The sequence below is a fragment of the Triturus cristatus genome, chromosome 6, assembly GCF_964204655.1.
Source record: "Triturus cristatus chromosome 6, aTriCri1.1, whole genome shotgun sequence".
In the NCBI taxonomy this organism is placed as follows: domain Eukaryota; kingdom Metazoa; phylum Chordata; class Amphibia; order Caudata; family Salamandridae; genus Triturus; species Triturus cristatus.
Genome location: NC_140589.1, coordinates 1,035,339,843 through 1,035,364,138, shown reverse-complemented (window position 1 = coordinate 1,035,364,138; position 24,296 = coordinate 1,035,339,843). Strand labels below are relative to the sequence as shown.

Genomic DNA, 24,296 nt, shown 5'->3' with positions numbered 1-24,296 from the left:
GAAAAGATTTGCTTCCCAGAGGTATCCAGCCTCTTGGATTCCCTATCTGGAGGGCTGAAAAGGAATGTGTTTGGATTGACCTTTGCTGTTGATGCCTGCTCCACCAGGCTCTCAGGGGAGGGATGTTGGGAGAGGAAGGCTGGATCTAATGGGGCGGGATGATGGCAACGGCCAATCAAGCAGGTTGCAGGATCCTGTGTGCAAGGTTTAGCCCAGGTCCTAAGGGTAATGTCAGTATGGGCCTCATCAAAGGGGAGCAATGGCTCATCAAAGCTCAGCTCTGGATAAAGCACGTTGAGGTCCAGACCAACGTAAACACGTTGGTCTGGACCTCAATGACTGGCAGTAGCAGATTAAGGACCTCCACTTCCCTAAACATTACTTGTCACAAAAGATGTGGCTTCTACAAAATGGAGCCCGGACGAAAAAGCATGCCTGAGTCTGGGGAGGTATCCACACCACTAATGTCACCCAGCTCCCTATACCAGTTTTCTTCCTGGTCAGGGTTATCCTCAAAGGGGCTATCCCCTCTGCCTCATCCCCCCTTCTTCAGGTAGGAAGTATCTGTCCAAGGGTGGCAAGTCCACTGGTTGCAATGGCCTGGATGCCGCAGGTGTTGAAGTCAAGTGGCGTCGGGTGGGGCCATCTTGGAGTAAGAGATCGCCATAGGCTCGTTGTTCAGCGGAACTGGTGGTGTCAGAAGGACTGAGGCCATGGTGAGTGGTGGCACCCATGTGGAGTCAGATTGGATCTTTGGGAAAATCCTAAGGGTCCAGCTGCGATCAGGGGCAAACCCACAGTAGTAGCCCAGCAGGGGCCCTCTCTCGGAGTACTAGAGGCAGTCGGTGGGCCAAAGATGTAGTCCACAGCAACAACATTCTTTGATTTGGGGAGTAGTTGATGGGCTCCAGGAATGCGGGGTATACTGAAGAGCATCCGGCTGGTGGAGTGTGTGCGCGGGACCTCGAAGAATGGTGCTTGGATGGGGAAGTTGAAGAACACGGACTTCTTGGACTTACCTGCCTAAGAGCAAAATATTGTAGAGTGTGATGATGTTCATCTATGAAAACGGCTCAGAGAACAGCCAGAGATCTTCCTCTGGACTGGAAACTACATGGATTCTTTTGACGTGCCAGCAGGAGCTTCATCACCCACTCACAAATCGCCTTGGGGTGCATTGACTTGCACTCTGCGCAGGCCTATGGGTCATGGACAGACCCCCGGCAGCAGACACAGACCAAATGGGGATCGGACACAGACCTCTGTCTGTGACATTCCCCAAAAAGATAAAAACCCATAGATTTGTTAGGGGACATATCCCTAGCACAGTGGGAGCAATTCTCACCAAGCATTTGCAATGCAATAGGTCTCGCATTTACCAGAGATTAAGCTACTGTCATTTACAAAGGCAATAGCTCAAACCCTCCTAAATGTGAGACCTATTTCACTTCAAACAAGCAGCATCCATTGTCCAGGGCTGCTTGAAAGTGATAGCTTGTATGGCGAGGAAAGCACATTGTGCCTGCAGTAGGAGAAATCCATTAAATGAAGAGTGGTTACAGACTAACTAAGACAAACTGTGTTACAAAAGAAGTAAAAGGGCCAGTCACCGTGGAAGGTTACAAATGCAGACAACGCGACACCAAGGAAGGACTAACAAGCCCCAATAATGACTCGCAAGCCAGCGCTTACGAAGGACAATGACACAAGCTAATGACAAATATGGGTGGAAAGTAGGCGGGGCTTCTAAATCTTACTCCAATACTGCATGGCTCACAGCAGAGCATGCACTGCCCAGGCACAACCTAAAAAAGGGTTGTCAAAATGTTTTTTAAAAAGTGGTCAAGAAGTGAGTGAGGTGGATCTTCCGATCTGAACTGCTGTTGCGGAAAGAAAGGAACTGTTGTCAGTGTGGTGCATATATGGGCAATGAAATGTTACTTCCAAAGTGGACAACATTGATGGTGATGGTCAGTCAACCGACACCACCTACTGGTGCGCAGTGGTACTGCTCAAGATTTTCCAGATCCATTCTGATGCCTGGGGAATATTCTAAGGTAAGGAATCTGCAGCTAGATTAAATCTCTACCAGAAAAGCGGATACCAAAGGTAAGTAACATGTTCTTTATACTTTCATTCAAGTGATGATGCTTTTGGGATTAGTTGGCTACTGAGGACAGTGGATTCTAAACTTTTCCTTGGTGCCAAAACATTCACTGAGGATTACTCACAGCGACTTAACTAATATGGCTCCTTTCGATGAGGAGTGCCTTCCGCGAGCTCAGAAATTAACTCTGTGGTTCACCTGCTCTATGAATGCCAAATGAAGGAAAATATTTGTACTTATATAAGTTCTTATTAAAAAACGTGGCAAAATTAAGAGACCTGTGGCTTACTTCTCTGCCACATTAGTTCTGATGGCTGCCACTCTTCCTCACTGCTTAAAATCAGTAGCTGTGTGGGGAATATTCTTAAGTAAGGAATTTACGGTTACAAGTTTCTATCAGAATTATCTTTATTCAGGTGTCCTAGACACTTCTGGAAGTACATGAAAATACAGATCATAAAAATTCACATTATAAACACATATGTAAATAATAAAATATTAAAACAACAAAGATATTTATATCAGCATTGAATTCTAATAATAAACTGCAGTTTTAAAAAAAGAATCCAACATAAAACATACCTCATCATCATTTAAAAACTGTAAAAATTATAGGGCTACTCTGCACTATGCGAAGTCAAGCTTTCTTAAGAGTGGTATTAAAATTGTTTAGCAAAAACATTATATAAAAGTTAAAGAAAAAGATAAAGTAGAGAAGGGACTGATCCAACACACCATCACATGGACAGATGTCAACTGAGAAACTACTATATTGACCCAGAGGGAAACATAGCAAATGTCTAGCCATTTCGGTATTAAAACTAAGCAAGAGAGACCTCTCCAATTAGCCGGGAATCACAGACAAATAAGGCTCTAGGCCAATGCTAGTTTTTTAGTAGGCATATATCTTTTATGTGAGCTACCTTAACTCAACATTTTCCAACAGAAAGTGCCTGCTTTCTAAAAACTGAAACAATCAGTTTTTTGTTCTTTGTATGGACTGAGGTTGTGATGTCAAATAAAGAAGATCGTTATAGCCATGCAAGGTTTTTCCAGACATAAGTAAGCCAAGGTATAGTATATTAAGGTCATTGGCACATAACAGTCTCTTATAATATTATGATTCAGAGTAACTTCGGGGTTAAGCCAAACCAATAGCCACAGAGACATTGGGCCCAACTTTATGCTATCTCATAAATAGGGGAGCTACAATTGTTTGTGGCATATATAAAGGGGTATGCAGAAAGGGACAGACCAAAGCAGTCCACAAAAATGGTTCTCCTTTATCCGAGTGGTTGAACAGTTAGTATAGCCCCATACCCCACACCATATACAGCAGTGGGTCAGCACTGCTTCTTATACATGTCAAGGAAGGGTAAAAACAAGTTAAAGCCTGAATCCTTGGCAGATTGAAAATTGCACCTATGGATCGTTTGAGCTCTATTAGAAAATATGGTAGTACCCCAGTCCCAGAGGACTCAAATGAGACCCAGAGGCCTGGGAAGCTGTTGACACTCTGGAAAACAAGCTGCCCGGCAACAGATATTAAAATTAGTGTTAAATGATTTACATATGCAATTCATTACAGATGGTACAACTGATGATGCAACAAAATCGGGGACTGCCATACGTTTCACTGAGGTGCCCATTACCATTAAAAATTCTTTGTCTTCCATCAATATCTTAAGATGGAACATTGCTAGGATCAGATCAAAGCTGTCTCTACAAGACTGTATACCTCTAATTAACAAATGCACAAATAGGACATCATACTTCATCCAATAGACATGGGCCAGCTCACCATTAATTTGTGATGGGTATGTATGTTATTTTATCCCCGCTACACTCTCTTCCTCTGGGTGAGATAATAGAGGATTGTCAATTTGGCTTAAACAGCCTCTGAAAGTAGGTGTAAAAGTTGTGGAAAGAAAGAGCACTTAGATTCAGATTGTTTCTATTAAACGGATGTAAAACTTTCAATACTATTTACTTAATTTGAACAATAACGATTTAGTGAACTCTATTAATACTGTTCTTACCCTTGTAATTTAAAATGCAATGAGCTATTCCTTTCAAGCTGAAGTAGGGGTTAGTAAAAATATCCTAGAGCTAAAAGAATAATGACTCCCTGCTTAATATCTGCACATTTAGAGAAGGTTAATACATTTCTCACATATGCTGAATTTAAAAAAAAGGGGGTGCACCTGAGCTAACAAGTAGAATTGCAGGGAATACAACCGATTATAGCTCTGTGCCAATAGAAATTTGAGGTGACGTAATGTTAGTTGGGCAAGTGTCAGCCAGGTGAAACTTTATCAACCATAAACAGTCAAGGATGCGTTGCTATTGGGTTTTCAAAATCATGCTGAACCTGTTACAGTATTAGTCAAGGAGCATAGATCTGACCCCCACCCTTAAGAAATGAAGATTCCCAAGCTTTCCCCCTGCTGTCTTCGGTTACTGCCACATGTATACCCCTTTTTAGGTCTCGCCTAGGCAGCGAGCATGCGCGGTCTGTCCGAGACATCCAGTAATCCGTATCAGTGGTGAAACTCCACCTATTGCCTTTTTATTGGCTTGGTCGCTTGTCAGCTTAAATCTTTTGCTTTTGACCGGTTAATCTGTTTTTCAGTTCCTCCTTTATTTGTTTGGGAACGCCTATGCAGCACCGCCTAACAACTGTAAACCTGCCATTAGTGTGCTGAAGTATTTGTCTTGGAACTATTTTTCGTTTTTGGTGTCATTCTTAATTTGTTCGTGCATGGTATTTTTTTGGGGGGTGAACGGTGAGTTTTAATGTTTGCATTTGTGTTGCAATGATTTTAGCACCGATTAGCATTATGCTCCCACATGCTCGCCACAATCAGTTTAAGCGAAACAGTATCGCAAATCCCTTCCGTGCACGGTGAGTTTTAATGTTTGGATTTGTGTTGCGATCATTTTAGCACTGATTAGCATTATGCCCCCACATGTTTTCCACAATCAGTTTCAGGGAAAAAGGCCCCCAATACCGCAAATCCCTTTCGTGCAGGTACGGGCTGTCGTTGTCACCAGGAGAGGGGAGCCCCTTTAGCGATCACGCTGCACGGGATTACGGGAGTAGCGAGGCAGCTCCTTCGTGTTGGTGACCTGTGAGCTTTTAGTGTTGAAATTGTAATAAATAATGTTCAGCGAATCTTATTAGGCGTCAGCTTTAGGGAGCACATTTTGTTTTAATCCTATCACTAGTGTGGTGAAGTATTTGGCTTTGAATTTTTTTTCGTTTTTGGTGTTGGTGTCTTTCTTAATTTGCTCGTGCATGGACATTTTTAGGGGGGTGACCGTTGAGTTTTAATGTTTGCATTTGTGTTGCGATGATTATAGCACTGATTAGCATTATGCCCCCACATACTCTCTACAAACATATTAAGGGAAACAGGCCCCCTGTATCGCCAATCGAGGCAGCTCCTTCGTGTTAGTGACTTATGAGCTTTTAGTGTTGAATTTGTAACAAATAATGTTCCGGGAATCTTATCAGGGGGCAGCTTTAGGGATTCACGTTTGCCTTCGTGTCACTGGGTATACGGAAAAAAAACATTGCAATTCACAGCACTCTACCATTCGAAACAAAATGCAGTGTGCCAGCCAGAATGCAGTAATACAAGTAAAGCAAACATGTGAACAATTTCTGCGCTTCATGTTTTAATTTTTCTCCGCCAATCAGCATGCAGTAATAACAGAACAATGCCTGGGCACACACGTCTGCAATGTGCGTCTGTGATGTTGGTGTACTACTTGACCTGCAGTAACCAGGCAATGTGCGCCATTCTGCTCTTCACACGGCCCCTTGTACCAGTCACTATGCAGTAATCTTGGTAGACTGCACACGAGATATACCCACATTTTGCATGCCACATGTTTGTTTTGCGTATCAGTCAGCATGCAGTCACTGCGAAAGGGATGTGGCCTAGTGGTAAGTGCTGCTGACTTTGAACCGGGACAACATCCTGGCTTCTGCTCAAAGTTGCGTGATTCTGTACTACCTTGGAACACACGTTCCAGTTTTAAAATTTGCTCTACAACGTGTAATTTTGGGCACATACTTTACATTATTAAGACGCACTAAAAATACATGTGCTCGGGACTGGAGCAGAAGCTGTTATGTTGATTATAAGGTGCTAGTGCTAAGCCCCCGAAAATATTGGCTTATATTTACCAGTGCACTCTTCCTATATGTAAAATACCACTACATAATATGAATGCCTGGAATCTGGATTCAATCCTGGTTTTCTATAAACATACTGGAAGGCTTTTATGAAATAAGTGTAGTCCCATGTTCTTTATGGTCTGTGTGGCATCCATAAAACCAATTGTAAATTTTAAAATCCTTTTACGTGTGTGTCGCGTTTCTTGTTTTTTGTAGCTTTTTAGCTGTGACCTACAGTTGTTTTTGCACGTTGTTTTTAAGTTACTGATCTGCATCTCAGATGCTGCAGACGCAAAGATTAGGATCTTTACAAAGAGGCTTATTTACACTCAATAAGCTCGTCTTGGTTTCCTTTCGCAGCTGTAGGGAACATGCTAATGTACCACACTACAGCAGACTTTCAGGCTCCTTTTCTCCTCCAAAATAAATGCTAATACAGTGGGATTTATTCACACAGCTGCACAAAGCAGAGTAAAAACAAAGTTTTTGTTTTAAAAAACTAAGTTTGAATCGTATTGCTACAAAAATGTGTATTGTTTCCTTGATAATACTAATTTAGTTTTTGGGTATCTGACAGCATAATGGGATAACACAGCCCCTTGTACTGGTCACTATGCCGTGGTCTTGGTAGACTGCACATGCGATATACCCACGTTTTGCATGCAACATGTTTGTTTTGTGCATCAGTCACCATGCAGTCACTGAGAAAGGGATGTAGCTTAGTGGTAAGCGCTGCTGACTTTGAACCAGGACAACATCCTGGCTTCTGCTCAAAGTCGTGTGATTCTGTACCCTCCGCACCACCTAAACACCAGCACAACACCAAAGTATCACACAGAACAACATCAGCATCACTCTCACACACCAGTATCAATAACCAGCACCACAGCATCACTCAGCAACACCTCAACATCACTAAACACCACCTCAGCATCACTCTGCAACACATCGGCACCAGCATGGCAGCAAATAAAAACCTCCACAGCACCACATAAGCACCAACACAGCACAACATTATCAATGCACCACTAACAGTGCAGCACCAAAACAGCAAAGGCACAGCGCCACCTCAGCTCCAGTGCACCAACACCTGAACATCAACACAGCACAGCACCACCACAGCATCAGCGCAGCTCCACCCAGCATCAATGCACCAACACCAATGTAGCCAAAATTCAAAAGCAAATCAGGACCAACAAAACACCACTTCAGCAACAGTGCTGCACCACCTCAGCATCAGCGCTGCTCCACATCAGCATCACTACAACACCAGCATTGCAGCCCCACATCAGCACCAGCAGTCATACCACAGAAGCAATTCAGCACCAACAAAGCACAACTTCAACATAAGTGATGCACTACATCAACAAACTAAAACAACATCAACAGAAAGCCAGCTCAACATTACAAAACACACAGCTGCACAGCAGCAACAGTGCTCCACAACATAGCTTAAAACAAAGGCCAAACCAAAACATCTGGCTAATCACTTATAAGGTCCCAAAGGCAAGACCAATCGCTATGCCAATGCTTGTTTCTTTTGGCTGTTAGTGCTGTAGGGGATATGAAGTAAGCATTAGGGCGCCTCAATAGATTACAGGGGTCAGATGCAGCAGAAATAGCGCCTTGGGCATTCTCAACCACATTCACAGATCAGTTAATGGGGTTTATATGCAGAGTAGGAATTCTCCAATCCGTCACTGCAACTTCTTTTAACAGGAACCCTACTGCTCTCTTCAACATCTTATTGATACTTGTTCCTTTGTAAGGCATGTTAGAACTTCCAGCCATCTGCTGCTTACCCATGATTCAGATGAAACAATAAGTAAATCAAACAAGCCCCAGTGGGGAAGATGAAAGAGGGGTGGGCTGCGCCTAGCATACGCCATGCTCTGACATGTACAAGAGGGCCAGTCTTGGCCCAGGGCACAGCCTAGGCATGTCCCACATGCATCACATGCTGAGGGACTATTGTACTCCCTAAGAAGGCAGACTAACCCCTCCTCCTGCATCCAGGCCTTGTGGTAAGTGACGTCCTACTGGATAAAAATCCCAGAGTCGCAAAAGGTTTATGCGCCTCTTGTGCTACTGGAGTGTTGTACTCCTTAAGAGGGCAGACTAGCCCTGCTTCCTGCAGTCAGGGCAAGTGGTAAGTGAAGTTCTGCTGGATAAGGTTATGCCCGTCTCACTTTAATTTGCATATTTGGTGGATTCATTCACAACATTGCAGAATCCTGTTCTTTAGACACTTTTCCTGCCCATTTTTTAACATGAAATAAAATAATTATCTGATGTTTGCAGCCAAAACAAAAGAAGATTGCAAATTGGATACAGTTACGCTCTTAAACCATCTAGCGGACAATGCTCATAAGGTACTTCTTACAGAAATGCAGTACTGTATGTAATAGGTTATCAATTTGGGTAGGTTTCCTGCACTTATCAAAGCGACAAATAAAAGAAACTAGGCAATGGGAGTGATAAAATCAAAAATGAGGAAGAAAAACATACAGAATGATCCAGTAGAGGATCATGGATTTTCTTTTTATTTGTCTAAACGACTATTGCAGGAAACATAGCCACACTGAGGACAATTTTTTTTAAAAATCACGAATTACTGTAATACTTAGAAATAAAAATATAGTCCAAAAAGAGATGTTTCAAGACAAAATTGATAATAACAACAACTCTTCAGTACATCAATTCTACAATACAACAAATTCTGAAACATTGTGCATGAGGACTCCATGTTAAAAGTGTAGAGCATTAAAAGAATATCCATAAAACAAATGCACCTATCCATAAAAATTATAAAAAGAATCAGCCTACATCCTAAAATTATAGAATAAATAGTCTAGTAAAGTGACAACTTTAGTGTCATATATATTATAGCGCACAGAACCCCTTTGGTCCCTAATGGACTCCGTAGCCTAGTGGCGCAACTTATTGGATGTGGTTTATAAAATTCTTGACGCAGTTAACGGTTACACTCTACAGAAATAAAGAAATGTAATACCGAGTTCCCTGTGTGGCATGATTCATTTACATGCTACTGGGATGGGGAGGATGATACAACTGGCGAGATAGGGGATACGTAAACCCAATAAGGGATAAGTAAACCCCACAAGCTGAAGAGTCAAGAGTGCTCTCCCAGAGAGTTTGAAAAGGTCCAGCAAACTGCTTGTGCGTGCCATGTGCACCTCAGTCTAAGTGAAGGATCGACAGTTGCTGTATGTTGAGTCAATACGATACTTCAGTTAGTATGAGACCTTCATAGAAAGTGAATGCCCATGGAAAGTTTCATTTATCCTCTGTCAGAACATTGCTAATACAACCAAGATAAGAACTGCAATGCCACAACTTATCACAGATCCATAATTCATACAGTATGGTAACGCTAAAGGCAGTGACCGCCAGGTACAGAAAGTGCACGGAGACAGACAGATGCATGAGAACACTGTGAGCAGAAGTAGATAAGCATAAAGAAGCACTAAGAGGCAAAGAGCTACCAAGTATAAGAAAGTGTGAAGAAATGTCAAGGGCGGTGTGCCTCAGAGAAAAGAAACAAGCATCTGCTTACCAAACATCTAGAGCAAAGAGAGTTATCCAACCACAGCACCAGGCACAGCAACCCAAGCGTAAGCACAGGGGCTGTGCTTTAAAGCCCATTGAATCCTGCCTAACCAACAAAAGAGGCAGTGAACGACAATCGGAATAGTGCAATCTTTCAGCTCTTCCATGGCTGCTGAAGAAACCACCCACTACTGCCTTCCGAAAATCAGCATCCACGTTCGATGTTGCTAAGAAGCAGAATATTGGTGCCAGATGGACTGTCTGGATCGAAGCTTTCTTTGACTTCCCTGATACACTGGAAAAAGCATATGACAAAAAAAAAAACCTATGTCTCAAAAACTTAGCAGGTGACGGAGTTAAAGAAGTGATAAAGAAAATACCCAGAAGTGAAGGCACTTCATACCGTCAAATTAAAGAAATACTGAATACCAAATTCAATCTGAGGCAGAACGTTGACTATGAAAGGTACATCTTCAATCAGGAGACAGAGAGATGGTTAAATGATGGATGAATTACTTGAAAGACTTGAAATGCTCTGTAAGGTCAAAGAATTCAATGAAGAAGCCATTTGTCTAAGAGTCATAGATGGTTGCCTGTCTGATTTCTTCAGACGACGAATGCCGGGAGAAACTCTCAGTCTGGAGCGCGTGCTCATGGCAGCTAGAGCTGAAGAACGTACCAACACACAAGCCGCTGACATGGAGGCCGGGGGAGCCCAGAGTGAATTGGCATGCAGTATGAAAAGCAAGAAAAATCACAAGGTAGAAGGTTGACAAGTGATGTCTCTGAAGCAGAAGCTGTGTTTTCCTTTCCTCATGAAGGTAAATGTCCTGCCATTGGGCAGATATGTAAAAGCTACACTAAAGAGAACCATTTTGTAACAGATTGAATGAGAGAAAAAGTGAGTGCCTCATGTCGGGAGGACAAAATGGCTTCCAGTGCGTCTTGTACTAAAGAAAAAATGGCCGTCAGAAGTTCTAGAATGGTTTTTCGACGTCACTATCGAATTACAGTGAAGATGGGTGTGCAATGTCAAAGATGTGCGCATGTGGGTCTAATTTCTTGAATGAAAGAATACAAATTGGGAAAGAATCGACTAGTGAAATACCAACATTCATTTGGACATTGACCCAAAATTAAAGGTTAATGGCTGCTATATATCGTTTATTATAATCAATGGTGCATCGATAAATATCATGCCAGCCGAAAAGCACCATGACATGTCTCCGGTGACCTGTCTCACGCCATTGAAAACCAAAGTACACACCATTGCCAAGTCAATGTTCATATAAGGTGACTATGAAACATAAAAAGATGAAGGTACAAGCCCCAATCCATGTACTTCAGGGAGCTTCGTCAAGGGCATGCTTGCTTAACTTCAACACTGTGGCTGACATAGGACTACGGTCTGTAAATTACATGGTCAATGCTCATCACAACATAGTGAATCAGTTTGCGTCATTGTTTTATGGATTAGGAAACCTTAAGCTAAGGAAAGTGCAACTCCAAATTAATGAGAACATTCGTCCTGTGAATTGCCTTTCATCTACAAGAGGCTGTGGAAAAATAAATTGAGACTTTACTAAAACATGATATCAATGAGCGCTCTACTAGTTCAAGGCCATGGGTGTCGCCGATAGCGGTGGTACCTAAAAAGGACAGTGGAGGGTCTGTGAGAATCTGTGTCGACAGGTTTCAAGCAAACAAGGCAATCAAAACAGAAAGAAACCCAGGTCCGCACATTGCCGATATGATTAACCAGTTGAATGGTGCCAAAGTCTTTTTGCTCCTTGATCTGAACAAAGGATATCTTCAGCTCGAATTGGAAAGAAATTGCAGGTACAGTACAACCTTTTCAACTAATGTCAGGTACCAAACTATTCCAAGCTATCATTCGCCGCATCATACAGCTGTCACACTTGTGTTCGATTATAGTGAAGCTATACTAGTATTTGGGGCCACAGGAAAGGAATGTGGTAAAGTATGCCATCTACTTGCTGATGCAGGTGTTACGTTGAATGCTGAAAAGTGCGAATTTTCCAAAACAAAACTAAAATACTTTGGACACATTTTCTCGGAAGGGGGAATAGCTTGAGATCCAGCCAAGGTTCAGGCTTTTTTCTTGGTATGGCCAGCTACTGTTCCAGGTACATCCGTGACTTTGCCACTGTGAGTGCCCCATTGAGAGAGTTAACGAAACGGAATGTTTCATTTCAGTGGTCATGGGAGGATGATCAAAGTTTCAAGACGATTAAGCATGCAATTGAAAATGCTACTGAAATGGCTTACTTTGATCCGAAATTGCACATAGAGATTGTTGTGGATGTCAGTTAAGTGGATTTGGGCATGATTCCTGCCCAACAGAGTGGACATGCGAACGCACAAAGGCATATTGTAGCTTATGCTAGCCGAAGTTTGTCACAGACTTAATGAGCTTACTCGCAACCTGAGAAAGAAAGCCTAGCTGTTGTGTGGACTTGCAAACACTGTAATGTGTTTCTGTATGGGAAACATTTTTCGCTTGTTACTTATCACCAAGGATTGCTTACTGTTTTTGACAATCCAAATGCCAAGATGCCCCCTTGCATTGAGAGGTGGGGGCTCAGACTGCAAGAGTATGACCACACCATTGTGAACTGGCTGGGAAAAGATCAAAGCCTTGCAGACTACTTCTCTCGAGTGCCCATGCATTGCCAGGGTACCCTTCCAATTTGTCCAAGGCCTACGTTAACTTTATTGTGAGATCCAGCACTCCTGCCACTTTGTCCGTGGAGCAAATAAGTGCTGGTATCAATTCAGACAGGAGTACGCTCATCCTCAAAGACATGCATCAATCCTGGAGCACATGCTTGACCTCTTGATAGCGACAGTGAATATCACACATTCAAGAATGTATGTGAGGAACTATCCATTACACAAGAAGGGATTATCTTACGAGGGTTGAGAATTGTCATTCCTGAAAGTCTATGACAGCAAGTCATTGAAGTGGCACATGAGAGACATCGTAGAATTGTGGCCATAAAGGAAACTGTCCCAGACCTTGTTTAGTTCCCTCACCTTGATGAGAGAGAACTCCAGGCTTGACATTTTTTGTAACTGTCTCCCATACCAAGATGTCTATCTTTGAAAATGTTGGATCTTCCAAGACACGTCTGGGAGAAAATTGCAATTGACTTCTTTGGGCCCCTTGAAAACAGCCATTATCTCATGGTAATTGTAGAGGAGTATTTCTGATTTCCTCTGGTGGAAGAACTCTCGTCAATCACTCATAATCGAGTATTTGAAAGACTAGAGCGCATTTTTGCAACCTGGATTATTCCTTCCATTCTAAAATCTGATAATGGCCCACCATTCAATGGTCGGAAATTCAAAGACTTTCTTACTCACTTGACTATCCAGCATCAGAAAAGTGCATCTCTATTTCCACAGGCTAATGGCGTTGTTGAACGTTTCATGAGCACTTTTGAAAAGGCTGTCCAGTGTGCTGCGCTAGAAGGACTTGAGCTTAAGTCAGTTCTTCATTCTTTTCTTCATAACTACAAATCTACCCCTCATTCTATAACCAGTGAAAGCAAAGCTATTCTGATGTTCAGGAGAGTCATGGGTACCAAGCTGCCCCAGTGGACTAATGAAAGAACAATTGATGCTCAGAAAGCTCGACTCACTGATTTGTCTCACAAGTCCGAAATGAAGACTTATGCAAACAAGCGCTGTTGTGACCAGGATATTACATTTCAGAAAGGAGACCATTTCCTTGTCAAGCAGAGGCAGAAGTGCAAATCTGATGCTCCATTCCATGCCGATGCATTGCAAGTTGTAACTAATAAGGGACACATAGAGACTCCTCACCAACCTGGAAAGTCCATTACAGGGGATTCCTCACATTTCAAGCATCTGCCTCAGAGGCCGTCGGCTCCAGACATCCGGAGGGAGACTTCCTCATCAGAGGGCAAGGAGAGCTGCAGTACTGAGTCGGTTTCTCGTTCACCAGTGCCTGCTGCGGTTGTTTCTCCTGTGTTTCCTCAGTCTTACACCACGAGGTCTAGACGAATGATTCAAGCGCCTCGATGACTCATTGAGGAACTACGATGTATATATATGATTTTTTAATTTGTACTTTTCATTTAACAAAAGGGGAGATGTAGTGGCTTGTGTATTATAGAGCCCCGGACCCCTTTGGCCCCTAATGGAATCTGTAGCAAAGTGGCGTAAGTGATTGGGTGAGGTTAATAAAATTAATGATGCAGTATATGTCAGTAAACGATTTCACTCCGAGAAATAAAAACGTGTAATAATAACAAGCTCTGTGTCTGGCATAATTCATTTACATGGTACCGGGCTGCAGAGGAAAGTACAACAACGTGCCTCCCTGAGGTATTACCAGAATAACTCCTCGTTATCCTCGCTACAGTTTTAAAAACTAGGTGGAGACTTTCTCAATCAGTAACAATTACAGAAGTGGGATTCATCATAAAGTAAAGAGCTTCCTCATATGTTACATAAGCATTTTGGACCACATGGGGGCAATATACTTGTTTCTTATGATACATATGTTTTATTTAATGTGGTTTTATGGTCTACAATGGCCGAATAAAGAATTTCTTGACGACTCACGATCCACAAAACAGAATAGAAGAACAAAACAAGCACGAAGTCCTGAAACGTGGCACTGCAAAGTTGGCAACTCTGAGGGGCCTTGTGTTACTACTTTTCCCATGGATTAACTCCTAATGGAAGCAAGCCAAATTTAAACTTCATCAAAATGCTCCGAATAAAAGGTTCTAGGTGCACAACAGCAAGACTTTTGAATGTACAATTCACTTGAAGTCTTGGAATCTGACAGCAATGTTCAAGGTCGGGTTAATAACTGTTAAACCTCAACATTTTTTTTAACGTCAGAGCCAAACAGTTAATCAAATTTCTTGCAAAGAATTCCTCACTTGACATGTTTAGTTGATCTGCAGAGTGAAAGGATAATTCTGAGAACGTGAAAACCTTTGACTAATCATGATAAAAGGCATCCCAAATACATTATTAATAGTATTCTCAGGGCTCAAAAACAGCCTGTAGGCATTGCGTAAAATTAGCGCAGAAGCCTTGAAAATAATGCCCTTTAAAGCCAATTGTAGCCAAATCATCACAGAAAATGACTGCTCTAAACTTATGAGTTCGATAAATCAAAGTTTCAAAGAAGGAAATGTTTATACTCCCTGTAGTAGAATAATCGGCGAACTGAATTTGTCAATTTGTTGCTTCATCTAAAGCTGGGCTCCTGGAAAAACTCGATTTGCCTGACTTCTCATATCACTGTTACCAGAAGGGACAATTTTTACTAATTCACATGTCGATCAAAAGACAACAAAGGCGGACTATGTCACTCCAATAGTTTTTCCCTAGCATTATAGCAGATACTATACTGTAGTCCAAGTAATGAATAAGCATGTCATCCAATAAAGATTTTACATTTCCATGGTGCCACAAAAGGTCAATTGGGATATGGTCATTGAATCTGATATTGATCAATGCCAAGTTTAATTCCAACCCCTTTTTCAGTAGAAGCGGGGCATGTTTATACTTTCTTTTATGTGGAAGAACAGGCTCTGCTAAATTCCATAGTCAGTCAAGCTCAAAATAACCACTAGACATAAGAATTTTGAGATACTTTAGGGTTGAAGTCCCTGACAATTAAAGTGGCATTTGAAAACAAGCTCTAAGCATTTAAGATAGCTTCCTGAAGTTCTGACAAGGCATTACTAAAATTGCCCGACGGTGACAAATACTCACTACAGATTAAATATCCTGAAAGCCTGCCCTTTATATCAAGAGTGGAACAATAAATCAACAACGCAAACGTTGCACAGAACACCACTCTTAACATCCGCCATCTTATCTCTGATTTCAACAAAGTACATAAACCCACTTTAGCATGACCCTTTATGCAGGGAATTGCTGGAACAGAGAAATCCATAAACAACATTAAAAACAGTACCTACATGACCTTGTTTCCTGCAAGCAAATAACAAAAAATCCAAAAGACAAGGAGAATTTGAGCAGGCAAACAGATTCTTAAGTCCCATCATGAACCAACCATATAGAAACCAAGAATCTTTAATGACAACAGGCAGAAACCAGAACCCTAGGGAGCCAATCCCATGGAGCATGGACGTCTTCTTCCATAAAGGACTGAACAAAAAGTTTCTCAAAGACTTGTCTAGCCCCATTTTGCTGACAAACAGTAACATTTCCGGCCTGTGATTTTAAAAACAACAGTAAATTGTGGTGAGACACAGGCCATTTAACTGAATCTTTCACGAGTTTCCTTGCCTCATCAGGAGTAAAAAATACATCAATGCCCATCTTGTGAAAGGCTTCCCTAATCCATCCATCCATCCTATCACACTGCAACAATCAACCAATCGCAGCGGAACTCACTATGAAGCAATGCTATGCTTTTGGGACCAGAAAGAAGCAATAATAATCATGGGGAACACATAATAACCCTGAAGCAACCTTCCTGACATTAGGCTGGCCGTACACAAACAGCCTAAAATAAATAAATCATGTAGCTAAAACAAAGTTTTTCTTCAGGAAAACTCAGTTTCTTCTAGACTCACTCAAATGCTACCTAAATAGAACCTTAAATGTACACCCATGGAGAAAGATCTCTATAGGTTTCCATTCAGTAATGTGCCACCGTATAGAAAAATCCTGAAAACAGTAGATAAAAACATTTGTGAAAGCCGAGTAAAATACAATTTACACTGCGAAGAACAATTCAGAAGCAATCCGAGCTCTGTTTTGAGTCAATATCCTAACAAACCACATCACACTATTTCATTCTTTGAAAGATTTACCTTCACACGCGAAGTAACTCCTGGAATTCGTAGAATGCCTTCGGTGAGCAGCCCCAGCTCTTCTATGTGGGAGATGAGCTGTAAACATAGAGCAATACGTTCAAAGAAAGGTAAATGATACTGATGTCAAAAATCACAAATAAAATAACTCAATACTATGACGTACACAGATAATTACGGTTGTGTATTGCATTGTTCAGTAGCCCTGCATAGTCACTGAGCTGGGTACTTCAGATCATTAAGGTTTACTGTAAGCTGTGACAGATGTTACAAGGTAATTCATTTCTGTGCACTCTATTTTCCACTACCACTCTTCCTCTTTCTTGCCTGTCACAGAGGAGGTTCAGTGCTTAATTTGTGCCAGTGGTTGCAGCCGGTGGTCACCTGCACTCAATATTAGGGACAATTATATATTTATCATCATCTGACTTTAACCCGGTGCAAGAGAGAGAAAGGCAGAAGAATTAAAGAGGGAAGAGAGCACTAGGAAGAGTGTAGAAGGGAGAAACCAGGAATAAAGTGACCTACAAGAGTGAGATAAAAAGACAGGAAGAGGAGAGTGGTGGAAAAATGAGCCACGAGGTCAAATCAAGTTCAGACTGCCTTCATATTCGGCAACTCCGGCCTTTAACAGCGTAATGGTGAGCTTCTAAGAAAAATGTTTGTCCTCTGCATTTATTTATTTGAGTTTATAAACTAAACCCTGATGGATATAGATCCAGCTCTGGGCCGGCCCTTTTACCACTTCTTATCCGATAGACCTTTTTCACTGACTGAGAGGTAAAGGGAGTTAGCATTTAATCAAGCAAACTCATTGACAGAGCATACCATTTGGCCACACAATAATGACCAGGAATCTGTGACTATAGTTAAAAAGATTTATTACATGTTAGCAGTCAAGTTAAGGTAACTGAATCTCAATACCATGCTGTATCGATATAGATTAATCACTGGCTAACCCAGACTCCTAAAGAAGTTCAGGCGTACCAGAATAAGGCGCACATGAAGTTCAGTTACAGCAATGCACAAAATTAATAGCAAAATCTGATGCTCAGAGAAGAAAAAAAGCAGGGAGAAGAAGGTAATTAAGAATATGGGGGGAAGTGCGGGAAGATGTTAGCATTTCAGAAGCTCGATCAAGTCTTCTTGGGAATGGACTATAAGTGTCAGTCTAAGCCACAGTTAGAGTCCAAGGAGAAGCATAGAGGACTAAACCTCTCAAAGTCCAAAGAAAAAGTGGCCAACAACAACCTGTGAGAACACCAATTACTACCACATAAATCTTCTGAGAAGCGCCCCTTATTCATGCCCTTGGGGGCTCCATTGTCCTTTCCATTCTCCATTCATGAGCTGAAACATTAAAAAATTCTCCCAGGCCTGTCCTGTGAACGACATCGTCCTTGGTCACCTGTGACTCCTTGCAACATTAATGAATGGAAACTGTCAGTTAATGCTCTTACTCGCAATGCTCTTTGTCAATGTCAGGATCTCTCTCTCTCTCTATCACTAGTACAACTAACTAAACCATATAAACGTGCCTTCAAGAAAAAGACATGCAAGCAGAAAAGAGAAAAAAGTATTTTATGCAGAAAGAAATACGAGCTTAGTCATGGCAAGCTAATGTATTAAACCAATGGTGATCATTTAATATACGTGCGCACATTCAGCCACAAATGGATGGAGAATGTTAGTACATTAGATTCATGTTACACGTTGCATACAGATACAATCTTGAGTACATGTGTGTTGCGAAGTCATCCTGTGCCCTGGGAACCCCCCAACTTTTGGGCTGACTGGTACTGGTGGTAACTGACTGACCCTGGGCTCTGTCTAACCAGGCCCAGGGCCAGTGCTATGCTGAAAACAGAATACAGTGAAAACACCTACATACACTAGAGTACACCAAGGGTTGGGGTACCCCTGTGATTGGCATGACCTACCCCATAGGGCCCTAGTACATGATAGGGCAGGGGGATTGAAACTACCTATAATCCCCGAGTTTATAACAGGGCATGGCAGTTTAGAGGCCAGCAGCCCTTTCTCCACTTGTATGTGTGCACTGCTGAAGCCTGAGGTCAGTTTAATAAGTGGCTTTGGTCTACAGGACTGCTTTTAAAAAGTAAATTGTGCCCAAACTCGACTTTTGTGTTTGGGGCACTTAAACATTGTTAACCTACAATGTTTGGGCATATTAGGTACCCCCAGGGAATCCAATTTATTTCCCAGGGGTGGTTCAGGTATCTATAAGGTGGACCCTTATGAAAGTTTTATATGCCCTGGGTAAAATGAAATTGCACATTTCACTCCCCATATTGTGATAAAGAGCTGCCCAAAATTGACTTTGGTGGTAGGAGCACTGTAGAGGGAGGATCTGCAATATCCTTTCATATTCAGATCCCCTAAAGTCTCCCTTAGGTGTTCCTGGGGTGGGAGTCCTGTAGATATATGTAGCGTACTTATAAAATATGTTTTTATAAGCCCTGGTGCTGGATAAATGACCCAAGTCACTTGTCCCATTGCAAATCCCATGCCATAGGTTAACATTGTAAAAGGATATTGGTTAATAACTGGAGAAAGAAAAGCCATAAAACTAGGATTAAAGGACTCAGTGGAATGGTAATGATAAATCCAACAATATGGTATTGTTAAATTTATTGTAAAATGTACAGACAAGAAGTTATAAGACTTTTATTTGTCTGTAAGCCAAATTTCAACCCTGTGCTGCTCTGCCTTGATTGGTCAGAGATAAGTGGGTCAGCCTGGCTGCTTTGAAGAGGTGATAAATGACCCCTGGGGTTAGGAAGCATCACAGGGGGGGAGAGGTTGCTGGGAATAGGAATGCCAGAGCAGGGGCAGGAGTCATAAACCATGGACTTCAAGAGTAGGGGGAGGACCCCAGTGTCATTTACAACGTTACCTTGTTCACCTACAGCCAGATGCTAGGCTTAAGAAAGGAATGAGCAGATGCAAGGGGGAGAGACTATGTAGATTAGCCATCCTAGGGGTGTGTTTAGCCAGCTCTTCCTTCCCTGCTGAAAATTCCGACATATTGAATTTTGGAAGAATAGTGGTTTCTGGGTTAGCATTTTGCCACACTCTGCAGGAAGTGGTCAGACCTTTTGGTGGAACCTTGCAGCCCATTGGACAGGAGTGACCTTCTGCTTGACCCAGAGACGTTGGAATAAGTATCTGAGAAGGGCAGATCCCCTCAGATCTGCTGCTTGAAACTTAAGAAAGCAAGACGGGCCATCCTGGAAGTTTCATGTGCATTTCCAAAGGCCTGCACTCTGAAGACTGCACCTTCTGCACCATCTGCAACTACCAGCCTGTGGATTACTTTGCTGTATAAGGACTAAAGAGCGGACTCCCTGCAAGCTACAGGTTAACAGAGCTAACCTAGAACATCACCACAATGGAGTACTACCAGTGGATTTGTAAGGGTTTTGTTCGAGTGGATTGTGGGAATTGAAGTCTCACACTTTCAAGGACCCTCTTGGAGATTTCAGAACCTTTGATGGTGTGTTGGATACTTTGGGACCCGCAAGAAGAACTTCCAGAAGGAGTTCTAACAGGAACCAGCCTGCTGGAGGGGGCTGCACAAGACTGGTGAGAGATCCTCCAGAACAATTGCTAAAGGTGAATGTGTCTCTGTCAGAGGCAACACAATGACTAAAAGGGGCACTGTTGGTTTCTAAGCACTAGAAAGTGATGAATCTTTAAAAAATCATATCTCTGGTTCCCTTAAGTGGATTATTTTTTGTTTTTTTGTCATTTAAAAGATAAAAATATTTCCTATTTTTATAAATTGGTGTTGGATTTTTATTTTGTGTTGTGTCTTAATTATTTACTGAATTGGTGTTTTTAAATGCTTTACAATATTAGTGCACAGATTACATAAGTGTTTCTCCTTTCTATATTAAATACATTTTAATTGTGTGAGGATGGTATTGACCCGATTTCTATGAAATATATAATTTAATACAGTTAAGGCACACAGTGTATATATGAGTCTCTAATCCTACAATGAATGCACTTCAGTAGTAATGTCAAGTGCGACACTTTACATTAGTATTATTAGAAAACACAAAGTACATGTGCTAAGTGCACATATTTATTCAGACTCCCCAGGATACTGCGGCATAGATTTGCAAATTAAGTGGCACAAAAAAGCAAATTTAGCGGCACAAAAAAGGCAATGTTGCGGCACCTTATTTTACTTGTGATCGTTCCTTTACAGCCTTAAATCAATGGAAACTGTTTTAGCACAGTATTTCCCTTCGAAATAGGCATGTTTAAAGTGTCTGGGAGTGTTTATTTTGTTATATTCTCCTTTGTGGTAACATTCTGGAGCAAAGGTTAAAACTAGCACAATAGCACAGGGAGGCCTCAGAGACACTACTGACCATGGAGACACCCCAGATCATGGAGATGTGGATCGGTTTCGACGAAGCTCGCAGATGCTGCACAAACGTTTTTAAACACCCACGTCACTTATAAGAGCAAGATCGGCTTAACTCTGCATACGTGCGATGTACCAGCGACATTCAACAAGCAGACCTCTATTCCATCAGTTAATTTAGTGACACAGTGAGTCATCAACATGCAAATGTCACTCACTTGATCTGCAGAGAACGCTAGGTCCTGATGTGCAGGTGCCTCAACACACAAACCCATGGAGTGGCCGATGATGCCGCGACCCGGAAGTATCCCATGTGCCAATGTCACTCAAGCAGCAGACTGCACGTGAGAACCCTCACCATGCAAATGTCTCTCAGCTCGCTGGCTCTGTTCACGCTGCTTGACGTGGAGATGTCTCAACAGTCACAATGCACTATCGTCACTCAAGCTACACGCATCCACTTAACACAGAGTCCCTTATCATGCAAATGTAACTTAACCAGCAAACAGCAGCTGACGGCAACCTGACAGATGTCAGTACAACACTCTTAACACACCAGCGCCACTTAAACTGCAGACATTGCTCATTCTACTACAACTATCTTACTCACACACACCCTTCAAACAGCTAACATGGCCGCCACCAAAACTACATCAGCTGCTCCTTCTAGGACATCTGCCTCCCTTTAGGCAAGGCACTCATTGCATGGATGGCTCTCCCGGTAATAGGCATCCATGGTAATTATCTTCGGTCTCTCGTTTGCGTGAGCAAACACATATAGCCTCTCTGCGGTTCCATCACCTTGCTCAGTGATTCTCTGCAAACTCAGGGTGCTCTTGTTAATATGGGATATTTTGAATTTATAACTGACTCCATTTACATTGAAAGTGACAGGCTCAACAAATAGTTCATAGTTAAAAGAGATGTACATGCAATGGGCCATTTTGTATGTATTTGAACGTTTTCATGTATTCATTTAAGATATCAAAAACCAAAGGAAATGATGGACGGAGTGTTGAACATTGTAAGCACTCACCCCCACTCAACTGATCTGGGTTTAATCCATCACTGTTCTTTAGCCCACTCTGCCATCCCAGTTCAGACATGGCCATATGCAAATCAGTCTGACCCTGTGCCTCATGGGAACAGTCCAGCCCGAACTGCCAAGCCATGTCTTCCCTGGACCGGAAACAAGCTTCCTAGGACCGGTTTCTGGCATTTCAGCCGTTTTCAGCCAGGCTTGCTTGAATCCAGTGGCAAAGTGAGCAAGGGACTCACGTCTGAGCATACCCTGCCAACTTATGGCGAACAAAGCAAAAACCAAAGGCAATGATGGACGGAGTGTTGAACATTGCAAGCACTCACCCCCACTCAACTGATCTGGGTTTAATCCATCACTGTTCTTTAGCCCACTCTGCCATCCCAGTTCAGACATGGCCATATGCAAATCAGTCTGACCCTGTGCCTCATGGGAACAGTCCAGCCCGAACTGCCAAGCCATGTCTTCCCTGGACCGGAAACAAGCTTCCTAGGACCGGTTTCTGGCATTTCAGCCGTTTTCAGCCAGGCTTGCTTGAATCCAGTGGCAAAGTGAGCAAGGGACGCACGTCTGAGCATACCCTGCCAACTTATGGCGAACAAAGCAAAACCAAAGGAAATGATGGACGGAGTGTTGAACATTGCAAGCACTCACCCCCACTCAACTGATCTGGGTTTAATCCATCACTGTTCTTTAGCCCACTCTGCCATCCCAGTTCAGACATGGCCATATGCAAATCAGTCTGACCCTGTGCCTCATGGGAACAGTCCAGCCCGAACTGCCAAGCCATGTCTTCCCTGGACCGGAAACAAGCTTCCTAGGACCGGTTTCTGGCATTTCAGCCGTTTTCAGCCAGGCTGGCTTGAATCCAGTGGCAAAGTGAGCAAGGGACTCACGTCTGAGCATACCCTGCCAACTTATGGCAAACAAAGCAAAAACCAAAGGAAATGATGGACGGAGTGTTGAACATTGCAAGCACTCACCCCCAGTCAACTGATCTGGGTTTAATTCATCACAGTTCTTTAGCCCACTCTGCCACCCCAGTTCAGACATGGCCATATGCAAATCAGTCTGACCCTGTGCCTCATGGGAACAGTCCAGCCCGAACTGCCAAGCCATGTCTTCCCTGGACCGGAAACAAGCTTCCTAGGACCGGTTTCTGGCATTTCAGCCGTCTTCAGCCAGGCTTGCTTGAATCCAGTGGCAAAGTGAGCAAGGGACTCACGTCGGAGTATACCCTGCCAACTTATGGCAAACAAAGCAAAAACCAAAGGAAATGATGGACGGAGTGTTGAACATTGCAAGCACTCACCCCCAGTCAACAGATCTGGGTTTGATCCATCACCGTTCTTTAGCCCACTCTGCCACCCCAGTTCAGACATGGCCATATGCAAATCAGTCTGACCCTGTGCCTCATGGGAACAGTCCAGCCCGAACTGCCAAGCCATGCCTTCCCTGGACCGGAAACAAGCTTCCTAGGACCGGTTTCTGGCATTTCAGCCGTCTTCAGCCAGGCCACCCCCTTTTGTACCGCTCCAATATGATGACACACCTTCCAGGTTGCTTGTGTGAGTGTGCCTTTTAACTATAGAAGGGTTATTGCAAACTCACTAAGCAAATATTTGTCTGATCTCTTGGACAGGTATGTGATCAGATCACCAAACTAATAGGTTTCAGGTTGTTAATAATGTATGTGTGGATGCCGTCTCTCTCATCCATCCATTACCTTTTGAAACTTGCCTTGTTGAAACAGATCTATATTACTACACTGCTTAGACTCACTAGGCCATCCTCAGAGTGCAAGTCAAGGACGCCAAACAAATTCAATGATTCTCAGAGCATAACTGAGCAAGGCCCATAGGGGGATTTACAAGACTTGTCTTAACAATTCAATTTTCAGGAAGTTTCAAAAGTGAAAATGATCTTCAACTTTTCTCATGAATAGGGGGGTGGCTAAACTTGTAATTACCTATTATCATGTTATATTTCATTTGCTGGCTCTGAGCCAGCTTGTGAAGAGAGGTGTGGGCCGGGACATGGGAAGAGAAGTGCTATGTGCACTTCTAAGTGCACATGTGTGTTTGGCCAGCCAAACACACATGTGCACTTAGGTTTCTTCAGCCCGGATGCATTGAACAGCC

The 24,296-nt window shown here is 42.6% G+C and overlaps 1 protein-coding gene across 1 annotated transcript in view; it reads right to left on the bottom strand.

Annotated features, from left to right (window-relative positions):
- ARHGAP18 (Rho GTPase activating protein 18) overlaps nucleotides 1–24,296 on the bottom strand; it is a 730,387-nt gene that overhangs the window by 291,783 nt on the left and 414,308 nt on the right. Inside the window, exon 8 of the mRNA XM_085611821.1 lies at nucleotides 16,718–16,795. Within this exon, the coding sequence (XP_085467947.1) occupies nucleotides 16,718–16,795 (78 nt within the window). The remainder of the gene's footprint in view (nucleotides 1–16,717; nucleotides 16,796–24,296) is intronic.